The sequence below is a fragment of the Cibotium barometz genome, chromosome 14 (genome assembly GCF_041138505.1).
Source record: "Cibotium barometz isolate CiBa-2024 chromosome 14, ASM4113850v1, whole genome shotgun sequence".
Taxonomy (NCBI): domain Eukaryota; kingdom Viridiplantae; phylum Streptophyta; class Polypodiopsida; order Cyatheales; family Cibotiaceae; genus Cibotium; species Cibotium barometz.
The window spans coordinates 52,484,931-52,502,572 of NC_141059.1; the positions used below are offsets into that span (position 1 = coordinate 52,484,931).

Consider the following 17,642-nt stretch of genomic DNA (forward strand, 5'->3'; position numbering starts at 1 on the left):
CACTCATGTCCGTTGCCCGCGAAGGACTGCCTGGTGCTCTTTGTTTGGAAGTTCTTTGTTCTCTCTCTTCATCAAAGCTCGCCATAGTGGGAAAATGCACATCCTTACCGGAACGCAATTTGACTATCCACTAAGAGTCTGGGAGACTTTCTGGAGCAACCGTCCTTCTAGGGACAGAATTCACACCGAAAGTGGTGGTCCTCAACAAGCGAGAGAGAAATTTTCTTTCTATTTTTTTTTCGGTTTTCTGGCTGAATCTTTACACTTGAAGAAGGCTCTGATACCAATGTAACATGCGGAAGCTCGGTGGAAGAATTGGTAACTTCAATGTTCAAAAATCAGCAATCGTTCGCGACGAAGATAACGCACAACATAGAGAGAGAGAGAGAGAGAGAGAGAGAGAGAGAGAGAGAGAGAGAGAAGTGGACACAATATTGGGTCCCAAATACCCTGTATAGGCCCCCTCCACGAATGGTGTATTTGCTTTATTAGAATGATGCAAAGCTGCAAATAAAATCTGGTTCTTGACCTACACTCTTCACCTTGGTTGAGAGTTCCCCTTGGCTGTCTTGGCCCTTGGAATTCAGCAACCCGATGTGAATTATGAGATGCTATGACCGATTTATGGTATTTATACCCACTTTTGATGCTGGTCGGCTGTCTCTATAGGGGTCGGCCTATTGCTGAAAAACCCCATGGCCAGGTCTAAATGAAATTAAATGCTTTTTATTGAGCATTTCACACTGTTGGCCTGCTGCCCATCTGCGCATGCTGCTGTGTGCAGTGTGCTGCTGTCCAGGCTGGCTGCTGGGCAGCATTTGGGCACTGGCCGACTTGCTGCTGGGCAGCCTATCAGGCCTGGCCTCTAGGGCCTGTCGGCTGCCTGGGTTGGCCGACAGCCTTCCCAACCATCCATTGGGCTGGTGGGCAAGGCCTAGGGCCTTCTTGCCTAAGCCTACCCAATACCCACACGAGATGCAACATCTCCTTCTTGGGGTAGCCCTAAGGGCTGGCCCCGTCCTACATGCAAACTACATGCTTCCTACATACACCTGGTGTCCGGTTGCAAACCCAACATCTGACATCATTCCAAAGGGAGACTCATAGTACGGACTGGCTAGCTCCATGTGCAGGACAATGCACACCTGACCTTGGACGCTTAGAGTGGAATCCTGGCTGACTCGTCCCGGACTGGGCTCACATGGGACCAGTTTGCACTTCAGGTTCTGCACCTTCTTGTTCAAATATGTCCATGTGGCATCCAAGTGCGGAATGCACGTGACATGACACCCATGATGATAATGATGGAGACCGCAAAGGACTAGACATAATGACCATGTGAACAGGCTCTCATGAAAGTTCTTTCACATTGATTTTAAACCACTAAGGTTAATAACCTTTAGGGTTTCTCGTGTGATGTCTATCGATGATGTTGGTGACTGATAGGTGGGAGGCGGCCAGACTGTCAATGACGCGAAGAGCGTAGGTAGGAGGAGATGGCGGGCGCAAGTGTTTGGACGGTCCCAAGTGGCTAAAGGCAACGAGTAGATGCACTAGAGGCGGAGGAGGTGAGAGGACGTAGGTGGAAGCTGAGTTAGGCTGCCAGAGGGCATAGGTAGGTGGAAGTTGAGGAGTTAGGCTGCGAGTGGTGATCAGGCGTCGTTGGCAGCGAGGAGGTGCTGTCAGCAGTGAAGTGGCACAAAGGCGTCAACATTACACGTTTAGGCGGCAAACCTCTAGAGGGCGACAATGGTTGTATTAGGTAGTTGTAGGCGACGCTAGGATCCAGAGGTGGATGTTGGGTTGGCAGCATAGCAATAGCAGCAGTTGATGTCGGTGCTAGGCAGCTATAGTGGATCTGACATGTGGCGGAAGCAAGAGCAGCTGGCTCTAATACCATTTGCTGAAAATGGTGAGCCATGGGAGCTTGCACACGATAGACTATGGAGGATGAACGATCTCCATGGTGGGCGTGTGCAGAGATTTCAGCTTAAGGACATCCAGAGGCTTGACAACAGTGAGGTAATCATTTGCCGATTGAGCCATAGGTTGGAGAAGCAAGAAAGCATTCCAAAGAGCATGTGTATGGACTGGTTTTGCAGAAAATTGCCTTCTTCTACCTCCTCTTCAAAATGGCACCGATTTTTGTTGGGGGAGAGGAGAGAGTAAGCCTTTCCATACATTGAGAGGGTGGCCATTGGGCCACCTCAGGAGAGGCCACACCTCTCCCACAAGTGGAGAGGGTGCCCATTATGTTGCCCACACCCTTATAATGAAAAAGGTGCGTGTTTTGTGAGAGCCTGGCTGTCTCCATCTAATAAGTGCCAAAACTTACTTATAACTTGTGTGCCCACACTTAATGAATCGTGGATGCCCAAACTCACTTATAAGTTGTCCAATCATACTTTAGAGAAGTGTGACTAGCAAAATAGAAAAGTGAGCTATAACTCTTAACAAATATAAATAAAGAGTTTTATAGTCACACCTACCACAACCCACAACAAGGTTAGAATACAGATTCACACACTGCTCACAAGAGTGTTGGGTATCTAGAGCCTCATGTATGTGAACAAGTGTAGAGTTGCACAATAGGGAAGCAAAACAGAGGAGAGAGAGAGAGAGAGAGAGAGAGAGAGAGAGAGAGATGGCTAAGAGAGAGAGATGTCAGACAACGATCAACTTGTATTATAGCAAGAGGTTTACACAAGGCCAACAGATGGGTGGAGACAATCATGCGCTGAGAATGAATGGATACAACAAGTGGGGAGAGAAGCCTTTATATAGTGCTAACCCTTATATAAGTGGGGATACAACAAGTGGGGAGAGAAGCCTTTAATAAAGTGCTAACCCTTATATAAGACCTAGTTCCCACAAAACACATGAGATGCACATATTTTAACACCCCCTTTGCAGCTCATAGTGAGAAAATGTCTGAAGAAGAAAAGTTGATGAAGACGTGACCGTGGACACCCCAGTACTCAGATATTGGAAACACCGCGGAAGATGCACGTGCCAACCTATCTCCTCAAAACATAATGCCACCCTGAACAACAAAGAAATATGCTTGGCTTCGAATTCCCACACCAATGTGCATTGAACTCCAAGTATAGAATGATGAGCTAACGGACATACCACACCCATAATCTTCGAACAGTGGATTGTGAACTCATCATGTCCAAAAAACATCGAACAATGAACTTGGAACACATCTAGTCCATAATCTCTGCTACACCAAGCAATGAATTTGAAATGCATTCAATCCATAGCTACGAAAGCTGAGCCCTTGTATGTGTCGCTTCTTGTGTACCCCTATTTATGTGTCCTTGTATGTGTGTGTGTGTGAACAGCCCCTAAAAGGGTTTGAACACTCCCTTATGTTGTTATGTGTGTATGTGTGTGAACGCACTCTTAGAGTGGTAAGCATAATATCTAGATATTTTGTGTGTGTGTGTGTGTGTGTGTGTGTGACATAAGCAATGATGTCATGAGCTGAACCTTTATACCTATAAAGATATTGTACTTGATTGAAGAAATCCAACAGTCACATCATTTTGAGTCGTGCATTACTACCTCTCTAGTGTTGTGGGTTCTGGACCTTTTATTGGCATATTCATATTTTCTCATGTTTGAACCAGTCGTGAGGATTTATGCAGGTCGTGGGGCTGCTGTCGGCCAGCTACATGGCCTCCCTATATAATGTCCTCTTCCTCTCATCATTTGTATCCAGCTCAGTTCATTCCTTCACAGGCACATTGTTCTACGCCATCTGCTAGCTCATATTGCCATTGTAAAAGCCTCATGCTACATAATAAGATGTTCAGTGTTTGATGTCTCCCTCTCTCCTATGTTTTGCTTCCGCATTGTGCAACTTTATCATGGTATCAGTCGCTTAGGTGACCGGCACTTAAGGCGGTAGTGAGTTTCCTTATTGCAAGAAGTTCAGTGTTCTTTATTTTGGGGAGTAGAAGAAGGCTTGTGTTTTTCACCTACATATGTAGTAGAAGGATGTGTTTTGTGTAATTTTCTAGGCAGCTGCGTTTTCTTGATGACTTAGTGGCTATGTTTCTTTTGGCTGCTGCGTTTTCATCCTGAAGGCTGCATTTTCACATTGGTGGCTGCGTTTTTCTTCCGGGGGTGGTGCGCTTCAGCTTTGGTGGCTGCGTTTTTGTGGTGGCAGCAACACTTTCTCTCCTATGCTATCTTCTCCATCATCCAGTGTCGTTGGTGGTGCATGGGCTGCGTTTTCAGCCCTGGGCAGCAGTGGAGGTGTTTCTTTGCTTGTGCTTCAGCCTTGCCTTTGCTTGAGAGAGGGCTGATGGTCTTGTTCTTCCACGGTGTTGGAGCTTGGAGCAAAGCTCTGGACAGCAGTTGGTGGTCCTCTTCTTCGCGTGTGGAGAGCTACAGACTTGTGTCATCTTCAGCCTGCCTGTTCTTCGCGTGTGGAGAGCTACAGACTTGTGGCATCTTCAGCCTACCTCTTCTTCCATGGATCTACCTACTTTGTGGGTGTTTTCCGGCAAGTTTTGGTGGACTGTTTGCTATTGTCCAGTCCCTTTCTCTCTCAGTTTTGGGGGGCTGCTTGTTCCTTGTACCTCGTTCTGTTGGAGAAGTGTTGGAGATTGGTGGAGTGTTGAGATCATCGGTGGCGCAAAGGCTTGCTTGTAGAGGTGTGCTATTGCCGTGGATGTGGGTTCCCTCTTGGAGGAGGCATCTATCCTTGTTTCTCGAGAGCAGGTAGTAGTAGACAGAATCAGGCACTTGGTATAGTGCATCAGACAGGACGGTGTAACTGCTACTCTTTTGGAAAGCAGGTTCATTTGGCCAAGTATTGCAAGACCAAAGGTACAACCTAGGCCAGGATCAAGTTTTCAAAGACAGGTAATGATCATATACAGGATGATAACTTTTATACTTCTAGTGTCCCCAAGGCTGCACAAGCCAGGTAGGACCTGGATGGTCAACTTCTATAGTTATACAGATAGTTCTTCTCCATGTGCTTCCAGTCAGAGGAGGCTCGTGGGCGGGAGAGGGGGTTATTCGTAACTTCATTTCTGGTGCATGTGAACCGTGAGTCGGAGTTCCAAGCATTAAAATATCTAGCGAGACAAGTTCATTTTTTGGAGCTATGGACTGGATGTGTTCCAAGTCTATTGCTTAGGGTAGTAGAGATTATGGATCGGATGAGTTCCAAGTTCATTGTTCGAGGTTTTCTGGGACGTGATCTGTTCATAGTCCAATGTTGAGGTGAATGGAGGTCGCTGCACACCGGTGTGGGAATTTGGAGCCAAGTAGATTTCTTTGCTGTTCAGGGTGGCATTTTGTTTTGAAGAGACAGGTTGGTAGGTGTATCTTCTGCGGTGTGTATTTAGTATGCGGCCGGTACTGGGGTGTCCATGGTCTTATCTTCTTCAGTTTTCTTCTTTCGACTTTTGCACAATATGAGCTGCAGAGGGGGTGTTAGAATTTGTGCATCTCAAGTGTTGTGGGTTCTGGACCTTTTATTGGCATATTCATATTTTCTCATATTTGAACCAGTCCTAAGGATTTATGTAGGTCGTGGGGCTGCTGTTGGCCAGCTTTAGGGCAGTCGGCCAGCTACATGGCCTCCCTATATAATGTCCTCTTCCTCTCATCACTTGTATCCAACTCAGTTCATTCCTTCACAGGTGCATTGTTCTAGGCCATTTGTTGGTTGGTATTGCCATTGTAAATGCTCATGCTACATAATAAGATGTTCATTGTTTGATGTCTCCCTCTCTCTCTGTGTCTCTCTCCTTCTCTCCTATGTTTTGCTTCGGCATTGTGCAATTTTATCAGATAGTTGGTTATGGAAGATCCACATGAAGTGGATGAGTTGAAGAGAGGTTACAACTAGAGCAAATTGTGCTTCACAAGGAACGTAAGCCTGCAGGTGGCAAACTTCAAAGTGGCCATCTCGTGAAGTTTAAGAACTATTCACCATGGGTGCTAAGTGGATGGATGAGGAGTATCCACAGCTCCTAGAAGCATACTTGGATAAGTTGTGGTCAACTGCTTAGAAGCTGGGAGGATGTCACTATTTGGGCATTCTCTGCGCGTTGAGCTCCATAGTGTAGACATAACATCTCATGGCAGGGGACTTACGTCTACGCCAAGGTTCATGTGGACTGACACCTCATGGTAGGGGACTTATGTCTACACCAAGGGTCAATAGGATGGATCTGGTAGGTTGGGGACTTTGGTCCGCGCTCAGATACAGAGTACGATATTCCGGTTGGTGTGAGAACGTAATGTCTACGCCTAGAATGACCGCAAGCTATAAGCTAAATGAAAGAAAGATTGTCCAATACATATTTGGCATTCGTGCATGCCTAGAACTATTTTTCGCGTGAACTGTTTTACGCAAGATTTGTACGTGTAGTTTACGGAAAGAGGATGCCCCTCTGTGAATCATGCGTGTGAATCTGTATTTTGGTCTTGCTTGTGGGTTGCAGATAGGTGGTAGGTGTGATTCTAAACTCTTTGTTGATACTTGTTAGAGTTATTGCCCACTTTTCTGTTTTGTTGGTCCACACTTCATTTGTCACGTGCACACCCATTAGGTGTACAAGTGGCATGGCATCATCAAGCATTAATCAAGACATTTAAAACAGTTCACTCATCATATAGTCATCATAGGCAGCATATTCAGTCCATGATCTCATCTCTCTTCAGTGTTTCCTATCCATGGAGCAAGGGAGACAACAGATCAACAGTTTAGCCAGCATATTCAGCACATAGTTCATCATTCCTACCTCCTACATAAAGGGAAGTCGGCATCGAAGGGTGGACCTCAGCATTGGAGCAGGGAACAGTCCTCATCGTTAGCATTCACCATATCCTTCTCATCCTGAGAAGGATCTTCATCTAGGACAGCATCATAGATCTATTTAGATCTCATTGTAACCCATTCATCTAATATAGCTGCATTGCATTGCATTGACACTATTTGTCTATGTCTTAAGCATCATTAAGTGAAGTTTAGTTAGCCTAAGGTTGTGATTACTACGATCAATCTCCCACATGTCACATCATTAAAGTATGGCCAAACAACTTATAAGTGAGTTTGGACATCCACTCTTCATTAAAGTGTGGGTGGACAAGTCATAAGTAAGTTTGGGCACTTATTGGTTGGCGGCCGGCCAAGGTCTCACAAATGAGGCACTCTTTTCTCATTAAAAGGTATGGATAGCATAATGGGCACCCTCTCCACTTATGGGAGAGGTGTGGCCTCTGTTGAGGTGGTCCAATGGCCAGCCTCTCTATGTATGGAAAGGCTTACTCTCGCTCTCTCTCTCTCTCTCTCTCTCCCTTGGGTAATTGGTGCATTTTTGAAGAGGGGGAAGGTGGTGGCAATTTTCAGCAAAACCAGTCCATACACATGCTTTTTGGCATGCTTTCTTGCTTCTCCAACCTATGGTTCAGCCAACAAATGATTACCTCTTTGCTGTCCAGTCCCTGGATGTCCTTTTCAGCTGCCATCACTTGGATATCTACCTGTTGAAAATGCAATTTGACGTCAAGCTGATTTCTACTTACAAATTTCAGCAAATTCACTGGTAAGAGCCTCTTTGAGTTCTATTATCCTAGTCTATATTCGCGTGCTTGACCATTAAGGTCTCACGTCTCGGGTTGGCGCACATGTGCTTGTGTATGGATACTAGTGGAGCATAGTTGCTTGTGGCAAGACACTGGGGGATTGAGGAGTGAGGTTCTTTGCGACAAAAGCTGTGGAATCAATTGGAGTTTGACAAATCATGTTTGCAAAGCGTTTTCATTGCATGTATGTCATTGGAAATCTGGCATGTGATGCCCATGAAGCTTGTATCTTGAGGAATCTTTGGTAATACAATCATATTACAAGGGGGTCGACTCTTTCCAACCCTATTTTTGCTAGTGTCATTTAAATTTCAGCATTGCTATCTTGTTTGGTTTTGGCGCCATTTCATCTTGTTTAATAGTATTAATAGTTTAAGTGTGGCAAGATTGTGCTCAATCCCGTCCGGGGCAATTACATAATCCTAATTAATACACATTCAATGCAAATGTTAAGTCGCTTACAATCATTGCTTTTCTACAATTCCAATAAGGCTAAATTTATGTGTTTGGTTCTTGTATCAGGGCCAACACTGTAATGCTTCTTGGAGAGGATGGCAAATTGGTAGGCTTCTTGTTTTTGTGACTGACCAGTCTTTATCTCCCATGTGGTTTGTGGTCTTTGAAGTAGTAAATTAGGAAAATAAAATTTGTATTATTATGCAATAAGAATTATTGAAGATTTTTTTACATATTAATAGAATGGATCTAATTTTTTAAGGTCTAAAAATTATCATAAGAGAAATAAAATTGTCAAGGTTTTTTAAATTGAGTAAGTGAGGGAGAATAATTATCGAAGTTACTTTATTATTAGTAATGTGACGAGATTTATTACGCTAGCTTTTTGTGGTACATCCTTTTGATAATATAATTGAACATTATCCTATGTAATTTCTTCTTCTTTTATATTTTTAGGTTTTTGAGGTTTTTTGACGTTGCCCTCTTGGTCCGAAGAATCTAAGTCCAACGAACCCAAGTCCAAGTTCCAAGTTCCAAGTCCAAATCCAAATCCAAGTCCAAGTCTAGATCCAAATCCAAATCCAAGTCCAAGTTCAGGTTCCAAGTCCAAATCCAAATCCAAGTCCAGCTCCAAGTTCAAGTTCCAGATCCAAATCCAAATCCAAGTCCAGATCCAAGTTCAAGTTCTAGGTCTAAATCCAAATCCAAGTCCTAGAATCACTTGCTCATCCCATGAGTAACCTGCACATCTCCTACAGCCTTGTCGATGAAGAAAACCATGGAAAAGCTCTTTCTGGCAAGAAAACAGATATAAAATTTGTTTAATGGTTTTTGGGCAATAAAACTTCCAAAAAGCAGTTTTTAGAGTTTTTGGAGTAGTTTTAGGGTTTTTGAAATTTTCAGTCCATACAGCTCCGCACATGTGTATAGTCATGCGGATAAGTGATGACGTGGCACAACAGTCGATGGAGGCACTTTGAATCAGCAGGCAGCGATGAAAAATTCCATGATTTGGTTCATGATCAAGTTGATGATGATGGAGAAGATGATCTCCATGCTTCATTGAAGATGGCAACGTGATGAAGAGGTTCTTCTTCAACTTGATGCTCAAGAGAGGCTCATGCTTCTTTTATACTTGGGGAAGCCTTGCTTTTTGCAAAAAGTGATGCTTTTGCCTTTTACTTTTCTTTTGGTCGCTTTTAATAGTAAAATATTACTCAACTTTTAGTGAAAAGTTCTTATTTTGCTTTTCTAGCTTCAGGACCTTGCTTTTTGGCCCTGGAGTTGCTTTTTGAAAAAGCAGCTTTTAGCTTTTTGGTCTAGCTCAATCTCCTCTTTCGAATGGTGCCCCTGACTCATAGTCAACCTTGTTTGACTTTTTGCTTTTTCTTGCTTTTTGACCAAAAATGGTGCTTTTCTTAATCAAACCTTATGGATCTTGTCTCCGTGTCTTCTTCCACCTGTCTGGTGTCCGGGCATGGGTTTCATCATGTGAAATAGAGCTAGGAGGGACAAATAGTTACATTGGTAGTGTTTGCTCGTGGGTTTATCCTCCAGAAGAGATAGTGGTAGCGTTCGTGTACTCATAGTAAACTAGTCATCTAAAAATGTAATGTTGGTCAAATTTGATTTCCCCAGTACTAGCATGCATACCCGCTGTTTGTCGCGTGGGTACAGAGACTTTTGCAAACCCAGTGTCATGCCCTTTTTCTGCTAGTAGCCTTGATGACGCATGGCTAGATTTGGGGGGGGGGGGTGGGGAGAGAGAGAGAGAGAGAGAGAGAGAGAGAGAGAGAGAGAGAGAGTATATGTTTGCACCTATGTATGTGTGTAAGTATTTATACACTTATTATGTATTTGTGTATGTTAGTCATTCCTAGAATTTATTGGACTACAGGTTGGGACCATCTCAAGGGAGGAGGCACTCTTTAGAGCAAGAGAGCAAGAACTTGATCTGGTGCGGTTTTGTTCAATTAAGCTTTTGTTGTGGTTTTGCATCCCTTACGGTAGGATGTTTGATTAGCCATTGCTGAAACTTTGTTTGTTGGTTTGATGGTTGGGGCCTAGTACTAGAGGTCTTACAATCTGTAGGCTCTGTTATTTGGATATATATACAGGTGCAATTGGATAAACAAGATCCTCCATGTGTAAAGATAGTTCAGTACAGGTATGATGGGATATTCTCACTCTCTGTATGTATTCATTTAGTTAGTTTTTATGATGGGTGAAGTGGCCTTGTTTCTGAGGATTATACAGCAAGTTGGAGCTGAACCTAAGTTAGCCAAAATAGTTTCATTTTTTTTTTTTGGGGGCTAAATTTTGTTCTAAATTTCTGCATTCACAGCAAGCTCAAGTATGAACTGCAGAAAAGGAAGAAAGAGCAGCAAAAAAAGAGCTCAGGTGAGGACATTCGTATTGATGCATGTGCATGCCTAGGTATATATGTGTACACAAATAGGCAACACACACATACATATGTGTGTATATATGTATTGTGTGTGTCTGTGTACACACATGCACACACACACGCACATGCACAACACATACATCTACAATGTTTACACGCATGCACGATACTGAGATGGACATGGATATACATACATATGTATAATATGTGCATTTATGTATATTTATCATTTTTATAATGCAGTTCTTTATGCTATCCTTGTTTCACACAAGCATCTTTGTATGCCTTGTTACTACAGCAAATCGCATGGATTTGAAGGAATTGAAAATGCGGTATGTGTGCTATCTGTCCTAATCTTCACGTTCCACTAATCGCTTCTTTTCTGAATTTACCATGTTCATATGATTGCAATGAAGGTATTCAAAAGAGGTTTTACACATCCATGCCTGCACATGCACACCTGAGAACATGCTTGCACTTGCATAGCGGTGGAGCATACCAACCTCTCACATGCACTTGTCCCTTTGCATGTGCAGAGGTGTATGGATGAATTGTCTATCAGGTTCTCTTAGGAGAAGCATTTACCTATAATCGAGATTTGTTGCTTAAATGCTCAAATGACGGGAATGCCCCTCTTTCAATTGAGATCTCCCCTCCTGCGCCTGCCCCCAACCCATCCACCAACATACACATACACGAACACAGGTTGGCCTGCTGTGCATTTGGCTGTACGAGCCCTTTGCTGGAGCTTGGATGCCATTGCCAGGTGCTGTAGTAGACATTTTCTTAAAATCAAGGTTTTAGGCCTGTTGGCCTGCGATAATAGAAACCCCTATTTTGTGCATTTTAGCCCTTTTCACATGCCTAGTGGACGACCTGCTGGGGCTGCTTTAGGGGCATGTTTGGCAAATCCATAATGAAATCCATTACTATACTCTCCCATTGCTGAAGAAATTTTTTGGATTCCATGCCTGTCAAATTTCACCCTTTGGCAAGGTAGGCACTATAAGGCATGCCCATGGATTCCCTTTTGCATGCTGGGCGAAATACAGTTCCAAAGCTTTCTTAGCTGGAAAAATCCCTCTCTGTCCTGCATGTGGAGGTGCATGACATTCCACTATTTTGTTTCTTAGACTTCCAACCACGCAGAGACAAGTCTTTATCATAAGATACCCTTGTACCGTGTAGGATGGATCTACGGTCCTTTGCTGTACAACTGCCCACACAGGTGCAAAATCAACATCTAAGTGATAAGAATCCCGGATATGCGAAAGGTCCTATTGATAGGCAACTGAAATTGCATAAACCTAAGGCCTTGTAGATAAGGCATACACAATTTTTGGTCGTGTGTAAAGTTTGAGACGTTGATGGTCGGTTTTGGTGTAAATTCAGCACCTAAAAGATGGCATTTACATTGTGAACTACAGCGAGTAACTTGTTTTCGTATACACCCATAAAAAGTGCAAAAGCTTGTTACTGCTCTCAAAAGCAACCGCATGAGACTTTGGATTAAGGACAACTCCTATGCAATCCCTACTGCCAAGGTTATCTACACCTGTAACTTGTGTGGGGTGTTTAAGAAATTAAACTCAACCATTAAACGTGAACTAAGACGATATGACAAATTTGTAAACCATTCAAACATGTGAATAACAACAAAAGAAATACCATCATGAGATAATGTAACATGGGTGCTTGCGGAAGCATTTTATGATTGATTGAATGCAATTAGCGCTTGACTTAAACCCATGCACAACAAACTGTTTCTTCTTCATGCTCAATGCACAATAGAGAGAGAGATAGTAGGTATCTACCATGTATTACTAACATGAAGTAAATACACTGTTGCATAGAGTTACTAAACGGTAGCATTGCTCTTGAACTCTCAATGACTCAATGATGACAGATTGATCAATGAATGAATTTGGCTAAGGCCTAGGTTCTTGTTTATAGTGTCTAATGTTTGTGAGTTGACTACCAACCCTACCAACCCTAACAATAATGTCCAACTTAGTGTGTTCACAAAGTAACCCAATAACTTTATCCACACTAAGTTACTCATTTCGCAGTTGGACAATAATACAATGATCTAGAACAATAGCCCTTACAAACACATGAATATGGCCATGTACTCGACCTTTGAGTTGGCCAATGCGTAGAAGCATGTCCACATCACACTCGGGAGAGTGCTCACATGACAGATAAAGGCACCACACTAAACCGGAACGGTTGGCCCTCCCTTATGGAAATCATTAATTGCTTAGGAGTTTTCAAGTACAAGCACCGGGGTGTCCCGAGGGACCATCAGATTTCCACATGAACATGAAAGCAAACATAAAGCATTGCCTAGGAAGAGTGCTTTGTGGATAAGTCCCTAGAATGCTCTTTCTCCGTTACAACCCTCATCTCTTCATGGAGAAGTCAACAAAGCATTCATGTCAAGGTTCTAGGTGATCTACACAATGGATCAACCATCTAATGTACCATACTGAACCTCTCTAGCCTTACAAGAAAGCTATATTTACTTACCCAACCTATCCAAGACAAGATATTCCTTGGGACACGTGATTACTTGTTTCCAACGTGTGATATGCAGCGGAAGTCTTTGTATTGGTTGATCCTGTCACACAATATGCTCACACCGTCTTCTGTATCCTGAGTTTCGTGAGTTTAGCAATCCATTTCATTTACTTCAAACTTTAAAGAGTTGAGAGAGAGATAGATGAGAACTGTACACCAGATTGGGTCCCGAATTACCCACTGAAGGGCCCCCTATCCCGATAACGAGATAGTATTTGCTTTATTACTTTAGAGAGAATGACTTTGGACTGTAGATAAGCCAAATGCAAGATCTCGGAGGATCGGAGTAGGGCTGATCTGTACACTGCTGTAGAAACACCTCGATGACTTGATCTTGAGCCTATGCACTCCTCCCAAGGGCATGAGGAAGGGCTGCACACCTGAGGCTCAAAGAAGAAGAAGGTGGACTGTTCTACACACTGTTAGAATGCTGAAAACACATATGAATGCTGTGTTACCTTCACCAGATGACTGCTGAATGTGCTGATGATGCAGAGAATGCTGAACACTGATGCAAGCAACTGTTTTAGGGCTGGAAACTGTTGTAGACTGTTGCTTCAAGGCTGGATTCTGCTGTGGACAGAAACGCAGGTGTCTGGAGTGCTGGTGGACTGAAACGCAGGTGTCTTGGGGCTGCTGGACAGAAGCTGCAGGGTACTAAGGCTGCTGGACAGAAAACGCAGCACTGCTGCTGTACGGCTGTGCAAAAACGCAGGTGAATACAGGCTGATTTCTGGCGTTGAACTGAGGATGAACTGTGGACTGAAACAGGGCCTGAACTGAGTGCTGAATTCAGGGCTGAATGCAAGCACCTAGCGCTGAATGAAGCTAGGGTTTCTCAAGGGCTGGAGAAGCAAGCTTATGGGCTCTAGGGTTGGATTAGTCTTGGGCTGAAAGCAAGAGAGAGGAGAGCTCTTAGCACAATGAAGACTGAATGAGCAAAAGAGGCTCTAGGCAAGCCTATTTATACTAACTGGAGGTTGGTCATTTAATAAAGTTAATATTTATAAATGCCCAATAATGCAAATAATGATAAATAAATACTAATAAATATGGGAAAAATACCAGATAAATCCCAGTAAATTCCCTAAGGCTTTGGGGATGTTCTAAATGATGCACAGGCATATGTATGCATATTATGCAAGATGCAGAGTGCTTTCTGATGCAAACCCTAAGGCTTCTACTGACTCTACATGCATGAATGATTCTCTCCAAGTGGGTTAAGGGACTTGACTGACTGACTGACCCGCTATGGCTGAGGAATGACCTACGTAGCTCGTGCCTGACTTATCCTGGACTGAGGATGTACAATGGGGTCACGGCGTACGACAAATATCATCCTACTGGGTTCTAAAACTGTACAAATGCTGCACTTCTGATGATGAGCCATCTTGTCACCATGCACTTAGTGCAGAGTGCATGTGACACAACGCGTTCCCACGCTTCCGGCAAGTCTTGGAGTGAAGGCCAAAAGTGATGGCATCTCTTAGGAGTTCTTCACACGAACCAAGAATCAACGGAAGGCCAAAAGTGATGGCATCTCTTAGGAGTTCTTCACACGAACCAAGAATCAACGGAAGCCACATCACACACACACACACATGGGAGTATAGCCTCAAGATGATGTAGAAGCTGTTAGCAGTCATCTCCTGTCTATACACTATGTCAGGGCCTCTGTTGTGGGTGTGCCTGCCCAATTTTGGTGTCCCCATTTTTTCTCACTTCCATGTATTTTTCCCATTTTTTCTGGGTGTGGGAGGGCTGTCGGCTGTCTCCTTCTGGTGGCCGACTGATTGTTTGATACCCGACTTGCTGTACAGCCTTGACTGACTTTAGATTTGTTGGCCGACTGGACTTGTACTGGTTGTGGGCTACTGTCGGCTGTTTTTCTGCCGGTCGACCAGCAACCTGGGGCCATATAAAATGGCTCCTTGCCCCCCCACACTCTCCATTGTGTATTCCAGGATTTATTGGTGTATATAGCAGAGTTACAGTAGCTTCTCTCTCTCTTTCATCTGTGTATTTCTCTCCACAGCAGTTTTCTTCATTTTCGTTGTGCATTTTGACATGGTATCAGAGTCCGAGGTGGCTTGAAGCTTGGAGACAGTGGGACGTCAAGGGTTTGCTAATTGAGGTGCTGATTGGAGACTGTCTGGGCTGTACGGCACTTGGAGATCGGGTAGAAGGCGGCCATCATCGTTGGACAGCCACCTTGCATTCTATTTGCAGCCTCTTCTTCTTTTTTTTCCCGCCACCCTCCCTTCACAAGACCTTGTGAACCCTTGAGATGGCAGATTTGCTTGAGATGGCTGATAAGCACGTGAAGATCCTGACACTCCCCACGTTCCCGCCCGCTGGACGGGAACAACACGGCATATGGAAGGTAATGATGGAATCTGTTTTGGAGTCCTATGACTTGGTTGATTTCATTGTTGTTGGGGTTCCACGGCCGGAGTTGGAAGAAGGGGAGTTACCCTCTATTCGGAAGGAACGGGAGGCACATGCACAGTTATCGGATCGTGTCAATACCTGAGTCCCTTCTTTCATCTTCCTTAATTACACACCACAGGTGATCAATCACATAAAGCATACGAAACTGGCCAGAGGGATTTGGCAGCATTTGGCTTCTCTCTACAACAGGGTATCATCCATGAAGAGAATCTCCTTGGAAGTTTAGATGCGGGTGATGAATCCTGCAAAGTTGTCGACGATGCGGGAGCACATCAACAAGCTGCAAGCTCTTCAGCAAGAAGTTCTCCAGGCCGGGAAAGAGATATCGTTAGAGGATATGGCCATAATGTTGTTGTCACATTTGCCCTCTTAGTACTCAGCCTTTTACTCCTCTTTGATCACCAGTGGCAGGCTCAGCACCATCACATGGGAGGAGCTTGTGCCCATGGTCTTGGACCAGGAAGAGCGATTCATGAACCCTCCACAGGGCGGAGGTTCTGAGTCCTTGATTGGCCAACGGTCGAAAGGTCGTAACAACAACAACAAGGGCAAAGGGAAGTCTTCATCGGAGAAGTCTTCTGAGAAGAAGCCCGATTCAGACCGAGAGAAACTGAAGGCCGAGAGGACCTGTAATGATTGTGGCGAGAAAGGTCACTATTAGAGGAAGTGTTAGGAAGAGTGCTGATTCTTCAGCTTCAGCTGCAAAGACTCCAGCTTTTGTGCACTTGGAGATGTTGGACACCGATGCTTCATCTTCTTCGAGCGAGGAGGCAGTTGGCTTCACCGCCAAGGATACTGCTCTCTACAGTAGTTGTCTTCATTTCCGCTGTGCATTTTGATAGAAGCATGGCCAACTGCAGATGACATCAACTTGCTGTAGGACAATGTGCAGGTGTACGGCTGTACCGTACATTCGCTCATGGTGTAGAAGCCAGCTATGAGACGACCTCCAGCAACATGTACAACACACGGCAGCCTCCAACAACAGAACATGCCGTCCAAAAGAGTATGGGCATAAGCTGAGTGTATGGAAAGGAGGTAGTAGATCGCTGTATGGCACTGCCCAGTTGTACGGACAGAGGGGTGGTGAGGATCTTCAAGCATACCAGCAGCCCAGCCCTGTACAGCAGTAGCAGCACGATGATGGCAACTGTTGACCCAAAGATCCGGAAATCATACCACTTGACCTTGAGGGCCCGAGAATCGTACCACTTGGTTCTCCATTTGGCATAGATCGGCTGGGTATCGTACCACTATATCTATCTTGCCAAACTAGGCTAAAGAGTAGTACCACTTGAGCCACTAGCTCACCACTAGAGCTAAGACACCTAGACTCTGGGGATCACTCCACCTGAGTCTACTAGTGTCACATCAATGGATATAACTTCCAAACAAATAAATTTTATAAACAAAATAAAATGAGTTATGAAGATAATCAAGGAATAATCCAAAATGGTAACAAATTCAAACGCCAACATCCATTTTTTTTTTCCATGCTGAAATCTGTCCTTTTTTGCTGACCAAACTTGCTCTGTGTGTTCCTGGTGCACCTAATCTACATGTGTGTATCTTTTATTCTCACTGTCACTCTAGCTTTGTCCTTTTATCAAATATAGCTGCTCACAAAATGGCTAACACTTCAATTATTCTCTTATAGCTCTCGAATATTGTGTCACACGCATCCATGTTGGGAGTGATCCATCTAACACCACCTTTGTTTGCTATTGAGGAACATCCTTCAAGACAACACAAGTGCATGCAAAAGCACGAACACACACAAACTAAGAAACCCTACTTCTTTTCTTTTTAGTGCATCATGTTCTTCATTTGTTTTGGTGCTTCATATGTAGCTTAACTTTAAACTTTTTTGCACATTATTGGAAATTGTTATCCCCTCCCCCATGCGTCTCTGTCTTCTCCTCCTCTTCCCCCTCCCAAAAGAAAATGGTGGAAAAAATATGGGATTATTTTCTTGCTAGCACCAAGCAATTTATGGTTTCATTTTCTAGAGGGGGAGAGAGAGAAAGAAAGAAATATCTACAAAAGACCCAATTGGTCTATGAGATCAACATATGTTACAAAAGTTCCGTGTGTAGACTATGAACATGGAAACAAAAAGTGAATAAAATGA

The 17,642-nt window shown here is 43.9% G+C and overlaps 1 protein-coding gene across 1 annotated transcript in view; it reads left to right on the plus strand.

The window, feature by feature from the left end:
* Positions 1–17,642, plus strand: part of LOC147632176 (uncharacterized) — a 66,415-nt gene that overhangs the window by 11,056 nt on the left and 37,717 nt on the right. Inside the window, exons 2-6 of the mRNA XM_086808813.1 lie at positions 8,140–8,179; positions 9,971–10,030; positions 10,191–10,240; positions 10,418–10,473; positions 10,779–10,812. Of these exons, the coding sequence (XP_086664939.1) occupies positions 8,140–8,179; positions 9,971–10,030; positions 10,191–10,240; positions 10,418–10,473; positions 10,779–10,812 (240 nt within the window). The remainder of the gene's footprint in view (positions 1–8,139; positions 8,180–9,970; positions 10,031–10,190; positions 10,241–10,417; positions 10,474–10,778; positions 10,813–17,642) is intronic.